The sequence below is a fragment of the Oncorhynchus kisutch genome, linkage group LG11, assembly GCF_002021735.2.
Source record: "Oncorhynchus kisutch isolate 150728-3 linkage group LG11, Okis_V2, whole genome shotgun sequence".
Classification (NCBI taxonomy): domain Eukaryota; kingdom Metazoa; phylum Chordata; class Actinopteri; order Salmoniformes; family Salmonidae; genus Oncorhynchus; species Oncorhynchus kisutch.
Genome location: NC_034184.2, coordinates 90,116,045 through 90,139,473, shown reverse-complemented (window position 1 = coordinate 90,139,473; position 23,429 = coordinate 90,116,045). Strand labels below are relative to the sequence as shown.

The 23,429-nt window shown below is 54.7% G+C and overlaps 1 protein-coding gene across 1 annotated transcript; it reads right to left on the bottom strand.

Annotated features, from left to right (window-relative positions):
• Positions 1–482: 482 nt before the first annotated feature.
• On the bottom strand, positions 483–22,592 carry klhl40b (kelch-like family member 40b). The gene is made up of 7 exons (XM_031836470.1): positions 21,409–22,592; positions 20,690–21,142; positions 20,044–20,207; positions 18,412–18,519; positions 17,283–17,468; positions 16,882–17,031; positions 483–1,393 (listed from the first exon to the last, which is right to left on the bottom strand). The coding sequence occupies exons 1-7, from the start codon at positions 22,111–22,113 to the stop codon at positions 1,282–1,284; spliced, it is 1,878 nt and encodes a 625-aa protein (XP_031692330.1). The 5' UTR covers positions 22,114–22,592; the 3' UTR covers positions 483–1,281.
• Positions 22,593–23,429: the final 837 nt, after the last annotated feature.

Sequence of the window (23,429 nt, the reverse complement as noted above, 5' to 3'; positions counted from 1 at the left end):
ACTGTCTGTGATTTATTTAGAATTCAAGTCCAACTTAACCAGTATCGCTACCACAGCATTCTACAGTGATACACCATCCCATCTGGTTTGCACTTATTGGGACTATCATTTGTTTTTCAACAGGAAATCAACCCAGCACACCTCCAGGCTGTGTAAGGGCTATTTGACCAGGAAGGAGAGTGATTGACCTGGCCTCCACAATCACTGGACTTCAACCCAATTGAGATGGTTTGGGATGAGTTGGACCGCAGAGTGAAGGAAAAGCAGCATATCTGGGAACTCCTTCAAGAAGGTTGGAAAAGCATTCCAGGTGCAGCTGGTTGAGAGAATGCCAAGAGTGTGCAAAGCTGTCATCAAGGCAAAAGATGGCTACTATGAAGAATCTCAAATATAAAATATATTTTGATTTGTTTAAAATGTTTTGCTTACTACATGATGCCATGTGTTAATTCATAGTTTTGATGTCTTCACTATTTTTCTACTATGTAGAAGATAGTTAAAATAAAGAAAAACCCTTGAATGAATAGGTGTGTCCAAACTTTTGACTTGTACTGTATATATATTTTTGTTGTTGTTAGAATTTAACCCCTATTTCTCCCCGATTTCGTGATATCCAATTGTGATCCAATTACTATTTTGTTTCATCGCTGCAACTCCCCAAAGGGCTTGGGAGAGGCTAAAGTTGAATCATGCATCCTCTGAGAAATTTTACCTGGAAGCCAGCTGCACCAATTTGTCGGAGGAAACACTGTTCAATTGATAACCTGCCGGCACCCGGCCCACCACAAGGAGTGGCTAGGGCGTGATGAGCCCAGTAAAGCCCCCCGGACAACAAACCCTACCCTAATCCGGACGATGTTGGGCCAATTGTGCGCCGCCCTATGGGATTCCCAGTCACGGACAGTTGTGACACAGCTTGGGATCGAATCTGGGTCTGTAGTGATGCCTCAAGCACTGAAATGCAGTGCCTTAGACTGCTTCCTGCGCCACTCGGGAGGCCCCAAAGATGCTTTTCAATGTGACCTCTCACAAACTCCCTCCAGGTCAAACACAACAGAATTGATAAAATAGATGAGTCTCATGGTGTTGAGGAGTGTTACATCTTGGTGAGTCTTGGTGAGTCTCATGGTGTTGAGGAGTGTTACATCTTGGCGAGTCTCATGGTGTTGAGGAGTGTTACATCTTGGTGAGTCTCATGGTGTTGAGGAGTGTTACATCTTGGTGGGTCTCATGGTGTTGAGGAGTGTTACATCTTGGTGAGTCTCATGGTGTTGAGGAGTGTTACATCTTGGTGAGTCGAAGCGTGTTGAGTCGTGCCCCCAAGATGGTGGCCCCAGATGCGTATTGGATCTCCCTCAGAACACCCACCCACTTCCTTTCCCCCTCGTCATACCTGCAGGAGGAGAGGACAGGACATCAGGAAAGAGGACAGGAGAGGAAGTCCGTTAAGAGGACAGAATGAGTGTTAGGTAAGAGGACAGAACAGGATGTTAGGTAAGAGGGCAGAACAGGATGTCAGGTAAGAGGACAGAACAGGATGTCAGGTAAGAGGACAGAACAGGGTGTTAGGTAAGAGGACAGAACAGAATGTCAGGTAAGAGGACAGAAGAGGATGTCAGGTAAGAGGACAGAATAGGATGTTAGGTAAGAGGACAGAACAGAATGTCAGGTAAAAGGAAATAACAGAATGTCAGGTAAGAGGACAGAACAGGGTGTTAGGTAAGAGTACAGAAGAAGGCCTCAGGTAAGGGTACAGAATAGAACGTCAGGTAAGAGGACAGAACAGAACGTCAGGTAAGAGGACAGAACAGAACGTCAGGTAAGAGGACAGAACAGGGTGTCAGGTAAGAGGACAGAACAGGGTGTCAGGTAAGAGGACAGAACAGAACGTCAGGTAAGGGTACAGAACAGGGTGTCAGGTAAGAGGACAGAACAAGGTGTCAGGTAAGAGGACAGAACAGGAGGTTGGGTAAGAGGACAGAAGAGAGCCTCAGGTAAGGGTACAGAACAGGGTGTCAGGTAAGAGGACAGAACAGGGTGTCAGGTAAGAGGACAGAGCAGGAGGTCAGGTAAGAGGACAGAACAGGGCCTCAGGTAAGGGTACAGAACAGCGTGTCAGGTAAGAGGACAGAACAGGAGGTCAGGTAAGAGGACAGAACAGGAGGTCGGGTAAGAGGACAGAAGAGGGCCTCAAGTAAGGGGACAGAACAGAACGCCAGGTAAGAGGACAGAACAGGAGGTCAGGTAAGAGGACAGAACAGAACGTCAGGTAAGAGGACAGAACAGAACGTCAGGTAAGAGGACAGCAGAACGTCAGGTAAGAGGACAAAACAGAACATCAGGTAAGAGGACAGAACAGGAGGTTAGGTAAGAGGACAGAACAGAACGTCAGGTAAGAGGACAGAACAGAACGTCAGGTAAGAGGACAGCAGAACGTCAGGTAAGAGGACAGAACAGGATTCTGCAGTGACAATAGTGAAATGATTTGGAGCATTGGTGGCCCAGTGTGTCAGTCTTGCTATCAGGACTTTAACTATAGCCCTTACCTTCCCTGTCTCCAACCATAGCCCTGACCTTCCCTGCCTCCAACCATAGCCATGACCTTCCCCGCCTCCAACAATAGCCAGACCTGACTTTCAACCATAGCTGTGACCTTCCCTGCCTCCGACCAGAGTCCTGACCTTCCTTCCAATCATAGACCTGACCTTCCCTGCCTCCAACCATAGCCCTGACCTGCCCTGCCTCCAACTATAGCCCTGATTTTCCCTGCCTCCAACAATATCCCTGACTCTCCCTGCCTCCAACCATAGCCCTGACTCTCCCTGCCTCCAACCACAGCCCTGACCTTCCTTCCAACCATAGACCTGACCTTCCCTGCCTCCAACCATAGCCCTGATTTTCCCTGCCTACAACCATAGCTCTGAACTTCCCCACCTCCAACCATAGCCCTGACTCTCCCTGCCTCCAACCATAGCCCTGACCTGCCCTGCAACTACAGCCCTGATTTTCCCTGCCTCCAACAATATCTCTGACTCTCCCTGCCTCCAACCATAGCCCTGACTCTCCCTGCCTCCAACCACAGCCCTGACTCCCCCTTCCTCCAACCACAGCCCTGACTCTCCCTGCCTCCAATCATAGCCATCACTCTCCCTGCCTCCAACTATAGCCCTGACTCTCCCTGCCTCCAACCATAGCCCTGATCTTCCCTGCCTCCAACCATAGCCCTGACCTCCCCTGCCTCCAATCATAGCCCTGACAATCCCTGACTCAAGCCACAGCCCTGACTCTCTCTGCATCCAACCATAGCCCCGATCTTCCCTGCCTCCAACCATAGCCCTGACTCTCCCTGCCTCCAACCATAGCCATCAATCTCCCTGCCTCCAACTATAGCCCTGACTCTCCCTGCCTCCAAACATAGCCCTGACCTTCCTTGCCTCCAATCATAGCCCTGCCTCTCCCTGCCTCCAACCATAGCCCTGACCTTCCCTGCCTCCAAACACAGCCCTGACTCCTCCTGCCTCCAACCATAGCCCTGACTCTCCCTTCCTCCAACCATAGCCCTGACCTTCCCTGCCTCCAACCATAGCACTGACCTTCCCTGCCTCCAACCTTAGCCCTGACCTTTCCTGCCTCCAACCATAGCCCTGACCTTCCCTGCCTCCAATCATATCCTTGACCTACCCTGCCTCCAACCACAGCCATGACTCTCCCTGCCTCCAACCATAGCCCCTACCTTCCCTGCCTCCAACAATAGCCCTGACTCTCCCTGCCTCCAACCATAGCCATCAATCTCCCTGCCTCCAACTATAGCCCTGACTCTCCCTGTCTCCAAACCTAGCCCTGACCTTCCCTGCCTCCAACCATAGCCCTGACCTTCCCTGCCTCCAACCACAGCCCTGACTCCTCCTGACTCCAACCATAGCACTGACCTTCCCTGCCTCCAACCATAGCCCTGACCTTCCCTGCCTCCAACCATAGCCCTGTGCTTCACTGCTTCCAACCATAGCCGTGACCTTCCCTTTCTCCAACCATAGCCTGACTCTCCCTGCCTCCAACAATAGCCCTGACTCTCCCTGCCTCCAACCATAGCCATCACTCTCCCTGCCTCCAACTATAGCCCTGACTCTCCCTGCCTCCAACCATAGCCCTGATCTTCCCTGCCTCCAACCATAGCCCTGACCTCCCCTGCCTCCAATCATAGCCCTGACATTCCCTGACTCAAGCCACAGCCCAGACTCTCTCTGCATCCAACCATAGCCCCGATCTTCCCTGCCTCCAACCATAGCCCTGACTCTCCCTGCCTCCAACCATAGCCATCAATCTCCCTGCCTCCAACTATAGCCCTGACTCTCCCTGCCTCCAAACATAGCCCTGACCTTCCTTGCCTCCAATCATAGCCCTGCCTCTCCCTGCCTCCAACCATAGCCCTGACCTTCCCTGCCTCCAAACACAGCCCTGACTCCTCCTGCCTCCAACCATAGCCCTGACTCTCCCTTCCTCCAACCATAGCCCTGACCTTCCCTGCCTCCAACCATAGCACTGACCTTACCTGCCTCCAACCATAGCCCTGAACTTCCCTGCCTCCAACCATAGCCCTGTCTTTCACTGCTTCCAACCATAGCCTTGACCTTCCCTTTCTCCAACCATAGCCCCGACTCTACCTGTCTCCCACCATAGTCCTGACCTTCCCTGCCTCCAACCTTAGCCCTGACCTTTCCTGCCTCCAACCATAGCCCTGACCTTCCCTGCCTCCAACCATATCACTGACTCTCTCTGCCTCCAACCATAGCCCCGACCTTCCATGCCTCCAACAATAGCCCTGACACTCCCTGCCTACAACCATAGCCATCACTCTCCCTGCCTCCAACCATAGCCCTGACTCTCCCTGCCTCCAACCACAGCCCTGACTCTCCCTGCCTCCAACCATAGCCCTGACTCTCCCTGCCTCCAACCACAGCCCTGACTCTCCCTGCCTCCAACCATAGCCCTGACTCTCTCTGCTCCAACCCTAGCCCTGACTCTTCCTGCCTCCCTGACTCTTCCTGCATCCAACCATAGCCCCGACTCTCTGCCTCCAACCTTAGCCCTGACTCTCACTGCCTTCACCAATAGCCCAGACACTCTCTGCTCCAACCCTAGCCCTGACTCTTCCTGCCTCCAACCATAGCCCTGACTCTCTCTGCCTCCAACCATAGCCCTGACTCTCTCTGCCTCCAACCATAGCCCTGACTTTCCCTGCCTCCAACTATAGCCCCGACTCTCTCTGCCTCCAACCATAGCCCTGACTCTCCCTGCCTCCAACCATAGCCCTGACCTTCCCTGCCTTCAATCATAGCCCTGACCTTCCCTGCATCCAACCATAGCCCTGACCTTCTCTGCCTCCAATCATAACCCTGACTCTCCCTGCCTCCAACCATAGCCCTGACCTTCCCTGCCTTCAAACATAGCCCTGACTTTCCCTGCCTCCAACCATAGCCCTGACTCTCCCTGCCTCCAATCATAGCCCTGACTTTCCCTGCCTCCAACCATAGCCCTGACTCTCCCTGCCTCCAACCATAGCCCTGACTCTCCCTGCCTCCAACCATAGCCCTGACCTTCCCTGCCTTCAATCGTAGCCCTGACCTTCCCTGCTCCCAACCATAGCCCTGACCTTCCCTGCCTCCAATCATAGCCCTGACTTTCCCTGCCTCCAACCATAGCCCTGATCTTCCCTGCCTCCAATCATAGCCCTGACTTTCCCTGCCTCCAACCATAGCCCTGACTCTCCCTGCCTCCAACCATAGCCCTGACTCTCTCTGCCTCCAACCATAGCCCTGACTCTCCCTGCCTCCAACCATAGCCCTGACTCTCCCTGCCTCCAACCATAGCCCTGACCTTCCCTGCCTTCAATCATAGCTCTGACCTTCCCTGCCTCCAACCATAGCCCTGACCTTCCCTGCCTCCAATCATAGCCCTGCCTCTCCCTGCCTCCAACCATAGCCCTGACTCTACCTGCCTCCAACCATAGCCCTGACCTTCCCTGCCTTCAATCATAGCCCTGACCTTCCCTGCCTCCAACCACAGCCCTGACTCTCACTGCCTCCAACGATAGCCCTGACTCTCCCTGCCTCCAACCATAGCCCTGACTCTCCCTGCCTCCAACCATAGCCCTGACACTCTCTGCCTCCAACCATAGCCCTGACTCTCCCTGCCTCCAACCATAGCCCTGACTCTCCCTGCCTCCAACCATAGCCCTGACCTTCCCTGTCTTCAATCATAGCCCTGACCTTCCCTGCCTCCAACCATAGCCCTGACCTTCCCTGCCTCCAATCATAGCCCTGACTCTCCCTGCCTCCAACCATAGCCCTGACTCTACCTGCCTCCAACCATAGACCTGACCTTCCTGCCTCCAACCATAGCCCTGACCTTCCCTGCCTCAAATCATATGCCTGACCTACCCTGCCTCCAACCACAGCCATGACTCTCCCTGCCTCCAACCATAGCCCTGACATTCCCTGCCTCCAACCATATCACTGACTCTCTCTGCCTCCAACCATAGCCCCGACCTTCCATGCCTCCAACAATAGCCCTGACACTCCCTGCCTACAACCATAGCCATCACTCTCCCTGCCTCCAACCATAGCCCTGACTCTCCCTGCCTCCAACCATAGCCCTGACTCTCTCTGCCTCCAACCATAGCCCTGACTCTCTCTGCCTCCAACCATAGCCCTGACTCTCTCTGCCTCCAACCATAGCCCTGACTCTCCCTGCCTCCAACCATAGCCCTGACTCTCCCTGCCTCCAACCACAGCCCTGACTCTCCCTGCCTCCAACCATAGCCCCGACTCTCTCTGCTCCAACCCTAGCCCTGACTCTTCCTGCCTCCCTGCCTCTTCCTGCCCCCAACCATAGCCCTGCCTCTTCCTGCCCCCAACCATAGCCCTGACTCTCTCTGCCTCCAACCATAGCCCTGACTCTCCCTGCCTCCAACCATAGCCCTGACCTTCCCTGCCTTCAATCATAGCCCTGACCTTCCCTGCCTCCAACCATAGCCCTGACCTTCCCTGCCTCCAATCATAACCCTGACTCTCCCTGCCTCCAACCATAGCCCTGACCTTCCCTGCCTTCAATCATAGCCCTGACCTTCCCTGCCTCCAACCATAGCCCTGACACTCTCTGCCTCTAACCATAGCCCTGACTCTCCCTGCCTCCAACCATAGCCCTGACTCTCCCTGCCTCCAACCATAGCCCTGACCTTCCCTGTCTTCAATCATAGCCCTGACCTTCCCTGCCTCCAACCATAGCCCTGACCTTCCCTGCCTCCAATCATAGCCCTGACTCTCCCTGCCTCCAACCATAGCCCTGACTCTACCTGCCTCCAACCATAGACCTGACCTTCCTGCCTCCAACCATAGCCCTGACCTTCCCTGCCTCAAATCATATGCCTGACCTACCCTGCCTCCAACCACAGCCATGACTCTCCCTGCCTCCAACCATAGCCCTGACATTCCCTGCCTCCAACTATATCACTGACTCTCTCTGCCTCCAACCATAGCCCCGACCTTCCATGCCTCCAACAATAGCCCTGACACTCCCTGCCTACAACCATAGCCATCACTCTCCCTGCCTCCAACCATAGCCCTGACTCTCCCTGCCTCCAACCATAGCCCTGACTCTCTCTGCCTCCAACCATAGCCCTGACTCTCTCTGCCTCCAACCATAGCCCTGACTCTCTCTGCCTCCAACCATAGCCCTGACTCTCCCTGCCTCCAACCATAGCCCTGACTCTCCCTGCCTCCAACCACAGCCCTGACTCTCCCTGCCTCCAACCATAGCCCCGACTCTCTCTGCTCCAACCCTAGCCCTGACTCTTCCTGCCTCCCTGCCTCTTCCTGCCCCCAACCATAGCCCTGCCTCTTCCTGCCCCCAACCATAGCCCTGACTCTCTCTGCCTCCAACCATAGCCCTGACTCTCCCTGCCTCCAACCATAGCCCTGACCTTCCCTGCCTTCAATCATAGCCCTGACCTTCCCTGCCTCCAACCATAGCCCTGACCTTCCCTGCCTCCAATCATAACCCTGACTCTCCCTGCCTCCAACCATAGCCCTGACCTTCCCTGCCTTCAATCATAGCCCTGACCTTCCCTGCCTCCAACCATAGCCCTGACACTCTCTGCCTCCAACCATAGCCCTGACTCTCCCTGCCTCCAACCATAGCCCTGACTCTCCCTGCCTCCAACCATAGCCCTGACTCTCTCTGCCTCCAATCATAGCCCTGACTTTCCCTGCCTCCAACCATAGCCCTGACTCTCCCTGCCTCCAACCATAGCCCTGACTCTCTCTGCCTCCAACCATAGCCCTGACTCTCCCTGCCTCCAACCATAGCCCTGACCTTCCCTGCCTTCAATCATAGCTCTGACCTTCCCTGCCTCCAACCATAGCCCTGACCTTCCCTGCCTCCAATCATAGCCCTGCCTCTCCCTGCCTCCAACCATAGCCCTGACTCTACCTGCCTCCAACCATAGCCCTGACCTTCCCTGCCTTCAATCATAGCCCTGACCTTCCCTGCCTCCAACCACAGCCCTGACTCTCACTGCCTCCAACGATAGCCCTGACTCTCCCTGCCTCCAACCATAGCCCTGACTCTCCCTGCCTCCAACCATAGCCCTGACTCTCTCTGCCTCCAACCATAGCCCTGACTCTCCCTGCCTCCAACCATAGCCCTGACTCTCCCTGCCTCCAACCATAGCCCTGACCCTCCCTGTCTTCAATCATAGCCCTGACCTTCCCTGCCTCCAACCATAGCCCTGACCTTCCCTGCCTCCAATCATAGCCCTGACTCTCCCTGCCTCCAACCATAGCCCTGCCTCTACCTGCCTCCAACCATAGCCCTGACCTTCCTGCCTCCAACCATAGCCCTGACCTTCCCTGCCTCAAATCATATGCCTGACCTACCCTGCCTCCAACCACAGCCCTGACTCTCCCTGCCTCCAACCATAGCCCTGACCTTCCCTGTCTTCAATCATAGCCCTGACCTTCCCTGCCTCCAACCATAGCCCTGACCTTCCCTGCCTCCAATCATAGCCCTGACTCTCCCTGCCTCCAACCATAGCCCTGACTCTACCTGCCTCCAACCATAGCCCTGACCTTCCTGCCTCCAACCATAGCCCTGACCTTCCCTGCCTCCAACCATAGCCCTGTGCTTCACTGCTTCCAACCATAGCCGTGACCTTCCCTTTCTCCAACCATAGCCTGACTCTCCCTGCCTCCAACAATAGCCCTGACTCTCCCTGCCTCCAACCATAGCCATCACTCTCCCTGCCTCCAACTATAGCCCTGACTCTCCCTGCCTCCAACCATAGCCCTGATCTTCCCTGCCTCCAACCATAGCCCTGACCTCCCCTGCCTCCAATCATAGCCCTGACATTCCCTGACTCAAGCCACAGCCCAGACTCTCTCTGCATCCAACCATAGCCCCGATCTTCCCTGCCTCCAACCATAGCCCTGACTCTCCCTGCCTCCAACCATAGCCATCAATCTCCCTGCCTCCAACTATAGCCCTGACTCTCCCTGCCTCCAAACATAGCCCTGACCTTCCTTGCCTCCAATCATAGCCCTGCCTCTCCCTGCCTCCAACCATAGCCCTGACCTTCCCTGCCTCCAAACACAGCCCTGACTCCTCCTGCCTCCAACCATAGCCCTGACTCTCCCTTCCTCCAACCATAGCCCTGACCTTCCCTGCCTCCAACCATAGCACTGACCTTACCTGCCTCCAACCATAGCCCTGAACTTCCCTGCCTCCAACCATAGCCCTGTCTTTCACTGCTTCCAACCATAGCCTTGACCTTCCCTTTCTCCAACCATAGCCCCGACTCTACCTGTCTCCCACCATAGTCCTGACCTTCCCTGCCTCCAACCTTAGCCCTGACCTTTCCTGCCTCCAACCATAGCCCTGACCTTCCCTGCCTCCAACCATATCACTGACTCTCTCTGCCTCCAACCATAGCCCCGACCTTCCATGCCTCCAACAATAGCCCTGACACTCCCTGCCTACAACCATAGCCATCACTCTCCCTGCCTCCAACCATAGCCCTGACTCTCCCTGCCTCCAACCACAGCCCTGACTCTCCCTGCCTCCAACCATAGCCCTGACTCTCCCTGCCTCCAACCACAGCCCTGACTCTCCCTGCCTCCAACCATAGCCCTGACTCTCTCTGCTCCAACCCTAGCCCTGACTCTTCCTGCCTCCCTGACTCTTCCTGCATCCAACCATAGCCCCGACTCTCTGCCTCCAACCTTAGCCCTGACTCTCACTGCCTTCACCAATAGCCCAGACACTCTCTGCTCCAACCCTAGCCCTGACTCTTCCTGCCTCCAACCATAGCCCTGACTCTCTCTGCCTCCAACCATAGCCCTGACTCTCTCTGCCTCCAACCATAGCCCTGACTTTCCCTGCCTCCAACTATAGCCCCGACTCTCTCTGCCTCCAACCATAGCCCTGACTCTCCCTGCCTCCAACCATAGCCCTGACCTTCCCTGCCTTCAATCATAGCCCTGACCTTCCCTGCATCCAACCATAGCCCTGACCTTCTCTGCCTCCAATCATAACCCTGACTCTCCCTGCCTCCAACCATAGCCCTGACCTTCCCTGCCTTCAAACATAGCCCTGACTTTCCCTGCCTCCAACCATAGCCCTGACTCTCCCTGCCTCCAATCATAGCCCTGACTTTCCCTGCCTCCAACCATAGCCCTGACTCTCCCTGCCTCCAACCATAGCCCTGACTCTCCCTGCCTCCAACCATAGCCCTGACCTTCCCTGCCTTCAATCGTAGCCCTGACCTTCCCTGCTCCCAACCATAGCCCTGACCTTCCCTGCCTCCAATCATAGCCCTGACTTTCCCTGCCTCCAACCATAGCCCTGATCTTCCCTGCCTCCAATCATAGCCCTGACTTTCCCTGCCTCCAACCATAGCCCTGACTCTCCCTGCCTCCAACCATAGCCCTGACTCTCTCTGCCTCCAACCATAGCCCTGACTCTCCCTGCCTCCAACCATAGCCCTGACTCTCCCTGCCTCCAACCATAGCCCTGACCTTCCCTGCCTTCAATCATAGCTCTGACCTTCCCTGCCTCCAACCATAGCCCTGACCTTCCCTGCCTCCAATCATAGCCCTGCCTCTCCCTGCCTCCAACCATAGCCCTGACTCTACCTGCCTCCAACCATAGCCCTGACCTTCCCTGCCTTCAATCATAGCCCTGACCTTCCCTGCCTCCAACCACAGCCCTGACTCTCACTGCCTCCAACGATAGCCCTGACTCTCCCTGCCTCCAACCATAGCCCTGACTCTCCCTGCCTCCAACCATAGCCCTGACACTCTCTGCCTCCAACCATAGCCCTGACTCTCCCTGCCTCCAACCATAGCCCTGACTCTCCCTGCCTCCAACCATAGCCCTGACCTTCCCTGTCTTCAATCATAGCCCTGACCTTCCCTGCCTCCAACCATAGCCCTGACCTTCCCTGCCTCCAATCATAGCCCTGACTCTCCCTGCCTCCAACCATAGCCCTGACTCTACCTGCCTCCAACCATAGACCTGACCTTCCTGCCTCCAACCATAGCCCTGACCTTCCCTGCCTCAAATCATATGCCTGACCTACCCTGCCTCCAACCACAGCCATGACTCTCCCTGCCTCCAACCATAGCCCTGACATTCCCTGCCTCCAACCATATCACTGACTCTCTCTGCCTCCAACCATAGCCCCGACCTTCCATGCCTCCAACAATAGCCCTGACACTCCCTGCCTACAACCATAGCCATCACTCTCCCTGCCTCCAACCATAGCCCTGACTCTCCCTGCCTCCAACCATAGCCCTGACTCTCTCTGCCTCCAACCATAGCCCTGACTCTCTCTGCCTCCAACCATAGCCCTGACTCTCTCTGCCTCCAACCATAGCCCTGACTCTCCCTGCCTCCAACCATAGCCCTGACTCTCCCTGCCTCCAACCACAGCCCTGACTCTCCCTGCCTCCAACCATAGCCCCGACTCTCTCTGCTCCAACCCTAGCCCTGACTCTTCCTGCCTCCCTGCCTCTTCCTGCCCCCAACCATAGCCCTGCCTCTTCCTGCCCCCAACCATAGCCCTGACTCTCTCTGCCTCCAACCATAGCCCTGACTCTCCCTGCCTCCAACCATAGCCCTGACCTTCCCTGCCTTCAATCATAGCCCTGACCTTCCCTGCCTCCAACCATAGCCCTGACCTTCCCTGCCTCCAATCATAACCCTGACTCTCCCTGCCTCCAACCATAGCCCTGACCTTCCCTGCCTTCAATCATAGCCCTGACCTTCCCTGCCTCCAACCATAGCCCTGACACTCTCTGCCTCTAACCATAGCCCTGACTCTCCCTGCCTCCAACCATAGCCCTGACTCTCCCTGCCTCCAACCATAGCCCTGACCTTCCCTGTCTTCAATCATAGCCCTGACCTTCCCTGCCTCCAACCATAGCCCTGACCTTCCCTGCCTCCAATCATAGCCCTGACTCTCCCTGCCTCCAACCATAGCCCTGACTCTACCTGCCTCCAACCATAGACCTGACCTTCCTGCCTCCAACCATAGCCCTGACCTTCCCTGCCTCAAATCATATGCCTGACCTACCCTGCCTCCAACCACAGCCATGACTCTCCCTGCCTCCAACCATAGCCCTGACATTCCCTGCCTCCAACTATATCACTGACTCTCTCTGCCTCCAACCATAGCCCCGACCTTCCATGCCTCCAACAATAGCCCTGACACTCCCTGCCTACAACCATAGCCATCACTCTCCCTGCCTCCAACCATAGCCCTGACTCTCCCTGCCTCCAACCATAGCCCTGACTCTCTCTGCCTCCAACCATAGCCCTGACTCTCTCTGCCTCCAACCATAGCCCTGACTCTCTCTGCCTCCAACCATAGCCCTGACTCTCCCTGCCTCCAACCATAGCCCTGACTCTCCCTGCCTCCAACCACAGCCCTGACTCTCCCTGCCTCCAACCATAGCCCCGACTCTCTCTGCTCCAACCCTAGCCCTGACTCTTCCTGCCTCCCTGCCTCTTCCTGCCCCCAACCATAGCCCTGCCTCTTCCTGCCCCCAACCATAGCCCTGACTCTCTCTGCCTCCAACCATAGCCCTGACTCTCCCTGCCTCCAACCATAGCCCTGACCTTCCCTGCCTTCAATCATAGCCCTGACCTTCCCTGCCTCCAACCATAGCCCTGACCTTCCCTGCCTCCAATCATAACCCTGACTCTCCCTGCCTCCAACCATAGCCCTGACCTTCCCTGCCTTCAATCATAGCCCTGACCTTCCCTGCCTCCAACCATAGCCCTGACACTCTCTGCCTCCAACCATAGCCCTGACTCTCCCTGCCTCCAACCATAGCCCTGACTCTCCCTGCCTCCAACCATAGCCCTGACTCTCTCTGCCTCCAATCATAGCCCTGACTTTCCCTGCCTCCAACCATAGCCCTGACTCTCCCTGCCTCCAACCATAGCCCTGACTCTCTCTGCCTCCAACCATAGCCCTGACTCTCCCTGCCTCCAACCATAGCCCTGACCTTCCCTGCCTTCAATCATAGCTCTGACCTTCCCTGCCTCCAACCATAGCCCTGACCTTCCCTGCCTCCAATCATAGCCCTGCCTCTCCCTGCCTCCAACCATAGCCCTGACTCTACCTGCCTCCAACCATAGCCCTGACCTTCCCTGCCTTCAATCATAGCCCTGACCTTCCCTGCCTCCAACCACAGCCCTGACTCTCACTGCCTCCAACGATAGCCCTGACTCTCCCTGCCTCCAACCATAGCCCTGACTCTCCCTGCCTCCAACCATAGCCCTGACTCTCTCTGCCTCCAACCATAGCCCTGACTCTCCCTGCCTCCAACCATAGCCCTGACTCTCCCTGCCTCCAACCATAGCCCTGACCCTCCCTGTCTTCAATCATAGCCCTGACCTTCCCTGCCTCCAACCATAGCCCTGACCTTCCCTGCCTCCAATCATAGCCCTGACTCTCCCTGCCTCCAACCATAGCCCTGCCTCTACCTGCCTCCAACCATAGCCCTGACCTTCCTGCCTCCAACCATAGCCCTGACCTTCCCTGCCTCAAATCATATGCCTGACCTACCCTGCCTCCAACCACAGCCCTGACTCTCCCTGCCTCCAACCATAGCCCTGACCTTCCCTGTCTTCAATCATAGCCCTGACCTTCCCTGCCTCCAACCATAGCCCTGACCTTCCCTGCCTCCAATCATAGCCCTGACTCTCCCTGCCTCCAACCATAGCCCTGACTCTACCTGCCTCCAACCATAGCCCTGACCTTCCTGCCTCCAACCATAGCCCTGACCTTCCCTGCCTCAAATCATAGCCCTGACTCTCCCTGCCTCCAACCATATCACTGACTCTCTCTGCCTCCAACCATAGCCCCGACCTTCCATGCCTCCAACAATAGCCCTGACACTCCCTGCCTACAACCATAGCCATCACTCTCCCTGCCTCCAACCATAGCCCTGACTCTCCCTGCCTCCAACCATAGCCCTGACTCTCTCTGCCTCCAACCATAGCCCTGACTCTCTCTGCCTCCAACCATAGCCCTGACTCTCTCTGCCTCCAACCATAGCCCTGACTCTCCCTGCCTCCAACCATAGCCCTGACTCTCCCTGCCTCCAACCACAGCCCTGACTCTCCCTGCCTCCAACCATAGCCCTGACTCTCTCTGCTCCAACCCTAGCCCTGACTCTTCCTGCCTCCCTGCCTCTTCCTGCCTCCAACCATAGCCCTGACTCTCCCTGCCTCCAACCATAGCCCTGACCTTCCCTGCCTTCAATCATAGCCCTGACCTTCCCTGCCTCCAACCATAGCCCTGACCTTCCCTGCCTCCAATCATAACCCTGACTCTCCCTGCCTCCAACCATAGCCCTGACCTTCCCTGCCTTCAATCATAGCCCTGACCTTCCCTGCCTCCAACCATAGCCCTGACCTTCCCTGCCTCCAATCATAGCCCTGACTTTCCCTGCCTCCAACCATAGCCCTGACTCTCCCTGCCTCCAACCATAGCCCTGACTCTCTCTGCCTCCAACCATAGCCCTGACTTTCCCTGCCTCCAACTATAGCCCCGACTCTCTCTGCCTCCAACCATAGCCCTGACTCTCCCTGCCTCCAACCATAGCCCTGACCTTCCCTGCCTTCAATCATAGCTCTGATCTTCCCTGCCTCCAACCATAGCCCTGACCTTCCCTGCCTCCAATCATAGCCCTGCCTCTCCCTGCCTCCAACCATAGCCCTGACTCTACCTGCCTCCAACCATAGCCCTGACCTTCCCTGCCTTCAATCATAGCCCTGACCTTCCCTGCCTCCAACCACAGCCCTGACTCTCACTGCCTCCAACGATAGCCCTGACTCTCCCTGCCTCCAACCATAGCCCTGACTCTCCCTGCCTCCAACCATAGCCCTGACTCTCTCTGCCTCCAACCATAGCCCTGACTCTCCCTGCCTCCAACCATAGCCCTGACTCTCCCTGCCTCCAACCATAGCCCTGACCTTCCCTGTCTTCAATCATAACCCTGACCTTCCCTGCCTCCAACCATAGCCCTGACCTTCCCTGCCTCCAATCATAGCCCTGACTCTCCCTGCCTCCAACCATAGCCCTGACTCTACCTGCCTCCAACCATAGCCCTGACCTTCCTGCCTCCAACCATAGCCCTGACCTTCCCTGCCTCAAATCATATGCCTGACCTACCCTGCCTCCAACCACAGCCATGACTCTCCCTGCCTCCAACCATAGCCCTGACATTCCCTGCCTCCAACCATATCACTGACTCTCTCTGCCTCCAACCATAGCCCCGACCTTCCATGCCTCCAACAATAGCCCTGACACTCCCTGCCTACAACCATAGCCATCACTCTCCCTGCCTCCAACCATAGCCCTGACTCTCCCTGCCTCCAACCATAGCCCTGACTCTCTCTGCCTCCAACCATAGCCCTGACTCTCTCTGCCTCCAACCATAGCCCTGACTCTCTCTGCCTCCAACCATAGCCCTGACTCTCCCTGCCTCCAACCATAGCCCTGACTCTCCCTGCCTCCAACCACAGCCCTGACTCTCCCTGCCTCCAACCATAGCCCTGACTCTCTCTGCTCCAACCCTAGTCCTGACTCTTCCTGCCTCCCTGCCTCTTCCTGCCCCCAACCATAGCCCTGACTCTCTCTGCCTCCAAACATAGCCCTGACTCTCCCTGCCTCCAACCATAGCCCTGACTCTCCCTTCCTCCAATCATAGCCCTGACCTTCCCTGCCTCCAACCATAGCCCTGACCTTCCCTGCCTCCAATCATAGCCCTGACTCTCCCTGCCTCCAACCATAGCCCCGACATTCCCTGCCTTCAATCATAGCCCTGACATTCCCTGCCTCCAACCACAGCCCTGACCTTCCCTGCCTCCAATCATAGCCCTGACTCTCCCTGCCTCCAACCATAGCCCTCACTCTCCCTGCCTCCAATCTTAGCACTGACCTTCCCTGCCTCCAATCATAGCCCTGACCTTCCCTGCCTCCAACCATAGCCCTGACTCTCCCTGCCTCCAACCATAGCCCTGCCTCTCCCTGCCTCCAACCATAGCCCTGATCTTCCCTGCCTCCAACCACAGCCCTGACTCCTCCTGCCTCCAACCATAGCCCTGACTCTCCCTTCCTCCAACCATAGCCCTGACATTCCCTTTCTCCAACCATAGCCCCAACTCTCCCTGCCTCCAACCATAGCCCTGACTCTCACTGCCTCCAACCATATTCCGACCTTCCCTGCCTCCAATCATAGCCCTGACCTACCCTGCCTCCAACCATAGCCCTGACTCTCCCTGCCTCCAACCCAACGTCAGTTTGTTCCTCACCTCCAGATGTCATTCATCTCCTTGGGGAGGAGTTCCTCCTTGTCCTCGCTGGGCATCATGGCGAAGCCTCCAACAGCGTAGAGACCCCCGGCCACCGATGCCAGACTGAGTGAGCTACGACCCTGAGGGAACTCCACAAAGTCTGACCACCTGGAGACACGGAATATGGGTTTAACAGCCATATGAGTAAAGGTAAATCAGGCACTGTTCATTGTTGTCTTGAATCATCATCAGCTCCCAGAGAGAATATGTTGGCAGCACAGTGAACTCAGACTTCGGAACACTTTCAGTAATGTGAAATCTAACTTGTTGGTGTTACTATCGTAGACCTCCATGAAGTCTGTCACACACACACAAACACACACACACACACACTTTGAGGCTGCAGGCTTGCTACTGACTTGTTGGTGTTGATGTCGTAGACCTCCATGGTGTCTGTCAGGCCGGTGTCTGTGACGCCTGCTGCTACGTAGATCTTGTCTTTATGGATGGTGGCTCCAAACAGAGAGCGGGCCAGCTGCATCGGAGCCAGCTCCTTCCACTCAAACCGCTGTGCATAGTACACACACATCCTCTTCGTCACCTTCCTACAGGACAGACACACATCCTCGTAGTAGCAGCAGCAGTAGTAATAGTTGTTGTTGTTAGTGATCATACTGTCCTAACTGAGCTCTACACCGTGACTGAGCTGTACACTGTGACTGAGCTGTACACTGTGACTGAGCTGTACACTGTGACTGAGCTGTACACTGTGACTGAGCTGTACACTGTGACTGAGCTGTACACCGTGACTGAGCTGTACACCGTGACTGAGCTGTACACAGTGACTGAGCTGTACATCGTGACTGAGCTGTACACGGTGACTGAGCTCTACACCGTGACTGAGCTCTATACCGTGACTGAGATCTACACTGTGACTGAGCTCAACACCGTGACTGAGCTCTACACCGTGACTGAGCTCTACACCGTGACTGAGCTGTACACCGTGACTGAGCTGTACACCGTGACTGAGCTGTACACGGTGACTGAGCTCTACACCGTGACTGAGCTCTACACCGTGACTGAGCTCTATACCGTGACTGAGCTCTATACCGTGACTGAGATCTACACTGTGACTGAGCTCTACACCATGACTGAGCTCTACACCGTGACTGAGCTGTACATCGTGACTGAGCTGTACACGGTGACTGAGCTCTACACCGTGACTGAGCTCTATACCGTGACTGAGATCTACACTGTGACTGAGCTCAACACCGTGACTGAGCTCTACACCGTGACTGAGCTCTACACCGTGACTGAGCTGTACACCGTGACTGAGCTCTACACGGTGACTGAGCTCTACACGGTGACTGAGCTCTACACCGTGACTGAGCTCTATACCGTGACTGAGCTCTATACCGTGACTGAGATCTACACTGTGACTGAGCTCTACACCGTGACTGAGCTCTACACCATGACTGAGCTCTACACCGTGACTGAGCTGTACACCAACAGTGTGGAAGAGAATGCAGTATCACGTTAATAACTCACTTGCTATCCGATTTTCCTCCGATCACATAGATAAGTCCGTTGTGAGACACAGTAGCGTGGCCGTAGACTGGGTACGGTATGGGGTCAGACTCGCCCCATTTAAAAGACCTGAGGAGGACAAACACAGAGAGGTACACATTAGACTGCTAGCTCAGACTACATTCTAACAATTTGACAACATCCTGATTACATCACTCCTCTGAGGCAGCAGGTTGAATGACTCTTCCATTGTGTTGTGATTCATATCTCTATTGTTTATTATTTTTTATTTATTTCACCTTTATTTAACCAGGTTGTCCAGTTGAGAACACCTTTATTTAACCAGGTAGGCCAGTTGAGAACACCTTTATTTAACCAGGTAGGCCAGTTGAGAACCACTTTATTTAACCAGGTGGCCAGTTGAGAACACCTTTATTTAACCAGGTAGGCCAGTTGAGAACACCTTTATTTAACCAGGTAGGCCAGTTGAGAACACCTTTATTTAACCAGGTAGGCCAGTTGAGAACAAGTTCTCATTTACAACTGCGACCTGGCCAAGATAAAGCAAAGTAGTTTGACACAAACAACAACCCTGAGTTACACATGGAGTAAACAAACGCACAGTCAATATCACAATAGAGAAATCTATATACAGTGTGTGCAAGTGGAGTAAGATTATGGAGGTAAGGCAATAAATAGGCCGTAGTGGCGAAATAATTACAATTTGATGATGTGCAAGTAGAGATACTGGGGTGCAAAAGAGCAAAAATAAATAACAATATGGGGATGTGGTAGTTGGATGGGCTATTTACAGATGGGCTATGTATAGGTGCAGTGATCGGTAAGTGTCACGACTTCCGCCGAAGTCGGCTCCTCTCCTTGTTTCGTTTGACGTCACCGGCTTTCTAGCCATCGCATCTCCATTTCTCATTTATCCATTTGTTTTGTCTTGTTCCCTGCTGGTTTTCATTCCCCAATCACACTGCATTCCTCTGTTCCCCCTCATGTCTTTGTGTGAGATTGTTTTGTGTTACGTGTCTATGTTGACGCTCTTTACTGGTATGTGTTTATTCCGTGTTTTATTTCACGAGGTATGTTATTGTGTTTATATAGTATTATTGTGACTGTTTTCACGTTTGCACTTTTGCCTGTGGGCTGGAGGTTATGACGCAGTGGCGTCAGTCTGTTGGTTTCTTCTGCCTAAATAAAGTGTGAGCCTGTTCACAACTCTCTGCTCTCCTGCACCTGACTCCGCTCCCAGTACGCACACACCTGACAGTAAGCTGCTCTGACAACTGATGTTTAAAGTTAGTGAGGGAGATATGAGTCTCCAGCTTTCAGTGATTTTTGCAATTCGTTCCACTCATTGGCAGCAGAGAACGGGAAGGACAGGCGGCCAAAGGAGGAATTGGCTTTGGGGGTGACCAGTGAGATATACCTGCTGGAGCGCGTGCTACGGGTGGGTGTTACTGTGGTGACCAGTGAGCTGAGATAAGGCAGGGCTTTACCTAGCAAAGACTTATAGATGACCCGGAGCCAGTGGGTTTGGCGACGAATATGAAACGAGTGCCAGCCAACGAGAGCATTCAGTTCACATAGACAGGACAGTTACTGGGTGCTTTTACTGGTGCTGTCACATAGACTGTAACTTACTGTCTGTCATAGACCAGCACTGAGTCCAGTGTACTGGACTCCTGCTCCTTCAGCTCCTTCCCTCCCACCATGAAGATGCTGTTCTCCGCCTCAGCCAGGCCGAACAGGAAACGGGGCGAGGGGATGGGGGGCATGCCCAGCCAATCAGCACTCACTGGGTCGTACTGGGAGGTCACAGATGTCAGAGGTCAGAGACAGGGCAGCTGTCTACATGCTGAGATATTGACAGGACAGACAGATCTATGGACAGCCAGACAGCCAGACAGACAGCCAGCCAGGCAGCCAGCCAGCCAGTCAGCCAGCCAGCATCTCTGTAATGGAAACAGCCACATTATAACATCTATAATGAGGAGGAGGGAGGTCTCCCCCGCTCTATGGCATCTTCAATAGGATCCCAGAGAGCGAGAGAGAATGGTGTAACTAGGCCTACTGGTGTGTTGACTTGGTGACCATGCAGAAGATACCTCTACTCAATGACTTGGTGACCATGCAGAAGATACCTCTACTCAATGACTTGGTGACCATGCAGAAGATACCTGTACTCAATGCAGATCCAAAGGAATTATCCAAGTAAAATTTGATAATAACATGATAATAACATCATACCTGTATTAATAACATGTGCATAATAATTATAACATCCTACCTGTAAGAAGTAGGAGCTGAGAGGATCCTCCTTGTTCAGCTCATTGTAGAACAGCCCCCCAGCAACAAAGATCTGGTTCTCTTTGGTGACAAGGGAGGCATGGTTCTTGGGGATCTGAGTGGAGAGCGAGGCGACGTAACAGTCGTTCCCTGTGGGGTCGTACGCCACCGCCCCCGTGTCACTCACCATGAACACCAGGTCTCTCAGGAACATCCCAAAACGCAGTTGATCATTCAAGATCCCCGGGAGTAGAGCCTCCTCCTCCTCCTCCTCCTCCTCTTCCTCTCCCTCCTTCTCCTCTCCTCCCTTCTGCTCTGTCTTATTTTCTTCTGTCTTCTTCTTTGTTTTCTTCTGAGGCGGGAGGTCAGGCAGTTTTCCAGCACGAGCGTCTCTGACCATTTGAAGCCTCTTCTCCATTTCAGGGTTGGAGCAGATCCACTCATGCTTCTCCACCTGGTGGGACAGGGAGATTGATCAGAATCACCTGCTTCTCCAACTGGTGGGACAGGGATATTTAATAAAACAATCACCTGCTTCTCCACCTGGTGGGAGAGGGAGGTTTAATACAACAATCACTTATTTCTTCACCTGGTGGGACAGGGAGATTTAATACAACAATCACCTGCTTCTCCACCTGGTGGGACAGGGAGATTTATCAGAATCACCTGCTTCTCCACCTTGTGGGACAGGGCGATTTAACACTAGACCATACTGCTCACCATCTCAGTAAAGTAGTCCTTGTGGACCAGTCTGAGTCTGACACAGTCCATCAGTCCGGGTAGTTCCTTCAGCCTGTTCTCCACATCTTGACCGACCCACTTCTCCACGGCCTCAAACACCTCTTCCTCCGTTTCTACATTCAGTGTGTCCGCTGTCAAGATAGCTGCCAGCTCGCTGGGCCCCAGCGTCAGGAACTCATCGTCACGGGAGATGAGCTGGAAGCGTTCGCAGGCGTAGTTGCGAGCGGAGACAGCGAGGCGAGGACAGTCCAGCATCAGGCCCAGTCGGAATATAGCCAGACAGTTACTGAGACTGAGTTTCTTCTGGAGGAAGGAGACACACACTGTGAAGATCGAGGGGATCTGGAACATGTTGGCTACAGAGAAGATGTCCTGGACATTCTGCTCTGTCACGTTAATGGTGGAGGTATAGAGGTACTTCAGAATCAGACCCATGACCCCCGGCTCTACATCCTCCAACACCACCTCTCTCTTCTTCTCCTCTTCCAGATCTGACAGGAACAGGGCCCTAAAGAAGGACGAGCAGGCACACAGCACCAGACGGTGGCAGGGGAACTCCTTGCCCTTGATCTTCAGGACACAGTCCACCAGCTTGTCATTCTCCAGTAGATCATAGAGTCCGTCCTGCAACAGGGTCTGCTGGTACATCCTGGGCTCCTCCGTTGGGTCGATGGACAGAGCCATGGTGCCTTCGGTCCAGGGGGACAACTCCCAGTCGATAAGCAGGGAACAAGAGACCTAGGGCGTCTTGGTCCTTGGTGTCTGTCCTGTCTGTCTCCTGTCCACACGGCAGAGCTCCGAGCTTAGGCTCTCTTCACTGCCCAGCCTGGAAAGAGGAGTTAAGGGTTCTGCCTTTGTGGTATAAGGAGGCTCGGCCTTTGTGATTTGAACCATAAGGAGTGTACTCCGGGGCGGCTGGTCTCTCTCCCTCAGCTGTCCCGACCCTTTAACTCCTGCTGCAACTGGTAGGTTATATATAGCCTTGTTCTCAGTGTGGGGCACTCTGTGGAATCCATTCTGGAACATGTGAAATGTAATAGACCCCTCATCACCACCCGCCGTCCCCCTCCCCGCTCGGACAGCTGACACTGCCTCATGCGAGATCAGTTCTTCCTGAGTCATGTGGGGTTAAGTTCCTCTCTCCACTCCTTCCCTTCCACCTTCCTCCTCTCCATTCCTTCCCTTCCACCTTCCTCCTCTCCACTCCTTCCCTTCCACCTTCCTCCTCTCCACTCCTTCCCTTCCACCTTCCTCCTCTCCACTCCTTCCCTTCCTCCTTCCTCCTCTCCACTCCTTCCCTTCCACCTTCCTCCTCTCCACTCCTTCCCTTCCACCTTCCTCCTCTCCAGTCCTTCCCTTCCACATTCCTCCTTTCCACTCCTTCTCTCCCACCTTCTTCCTCTCCACTCCTTCCCTTCATCCTTCCCCCTCTCCTCTCCAATCCTTCCACCTTCCTCCTCTCCACTACTTCGCTTCCTCCATTCTCCTCTCCACTCCTTCCCTTCCACCTTCCTCCTCTCCACTCCTCCCCTTCCTCCTCTCTACCTTCCCTTCCTCCTCTCCACTCCTTCCCTTCATCCGTTCCACTCTTTCCCTTCCAACAACCTCCTCTCCACTCCTTCCCTTCCTCCTCCCTCCTCTCTACCTTCCCTTCCTCCTCTCCATTCCTTCCCTTCCTCCTTTCTCCACTCCTTGCCTTCCTCCTCCCTCCTCTCTACCTTCCCTTCCTCCACTCCATTCCTTCCCTTCCTCCTTTCTCCATTCCTTCCCTCCACCTTCCTCCTCTCCATTCCTTCTCTTCCTCCTCTCCATTCCTTCCCTTCCTCCTTTCTCCACTCCTTCCCTCCACTTTCCTCCTTTCTCCATTCCTTCCCTCCACTTTCCTCCTCTCCATTCCTTCCCTTCCTCCTTTCTCCACTCCTTCCCTCCACCTTCCTCCTTTCTCCATTCCTTCTCTCCACTTTCCTCCTCTCCACTCCTTCCTTTCCACATTCCTTCTC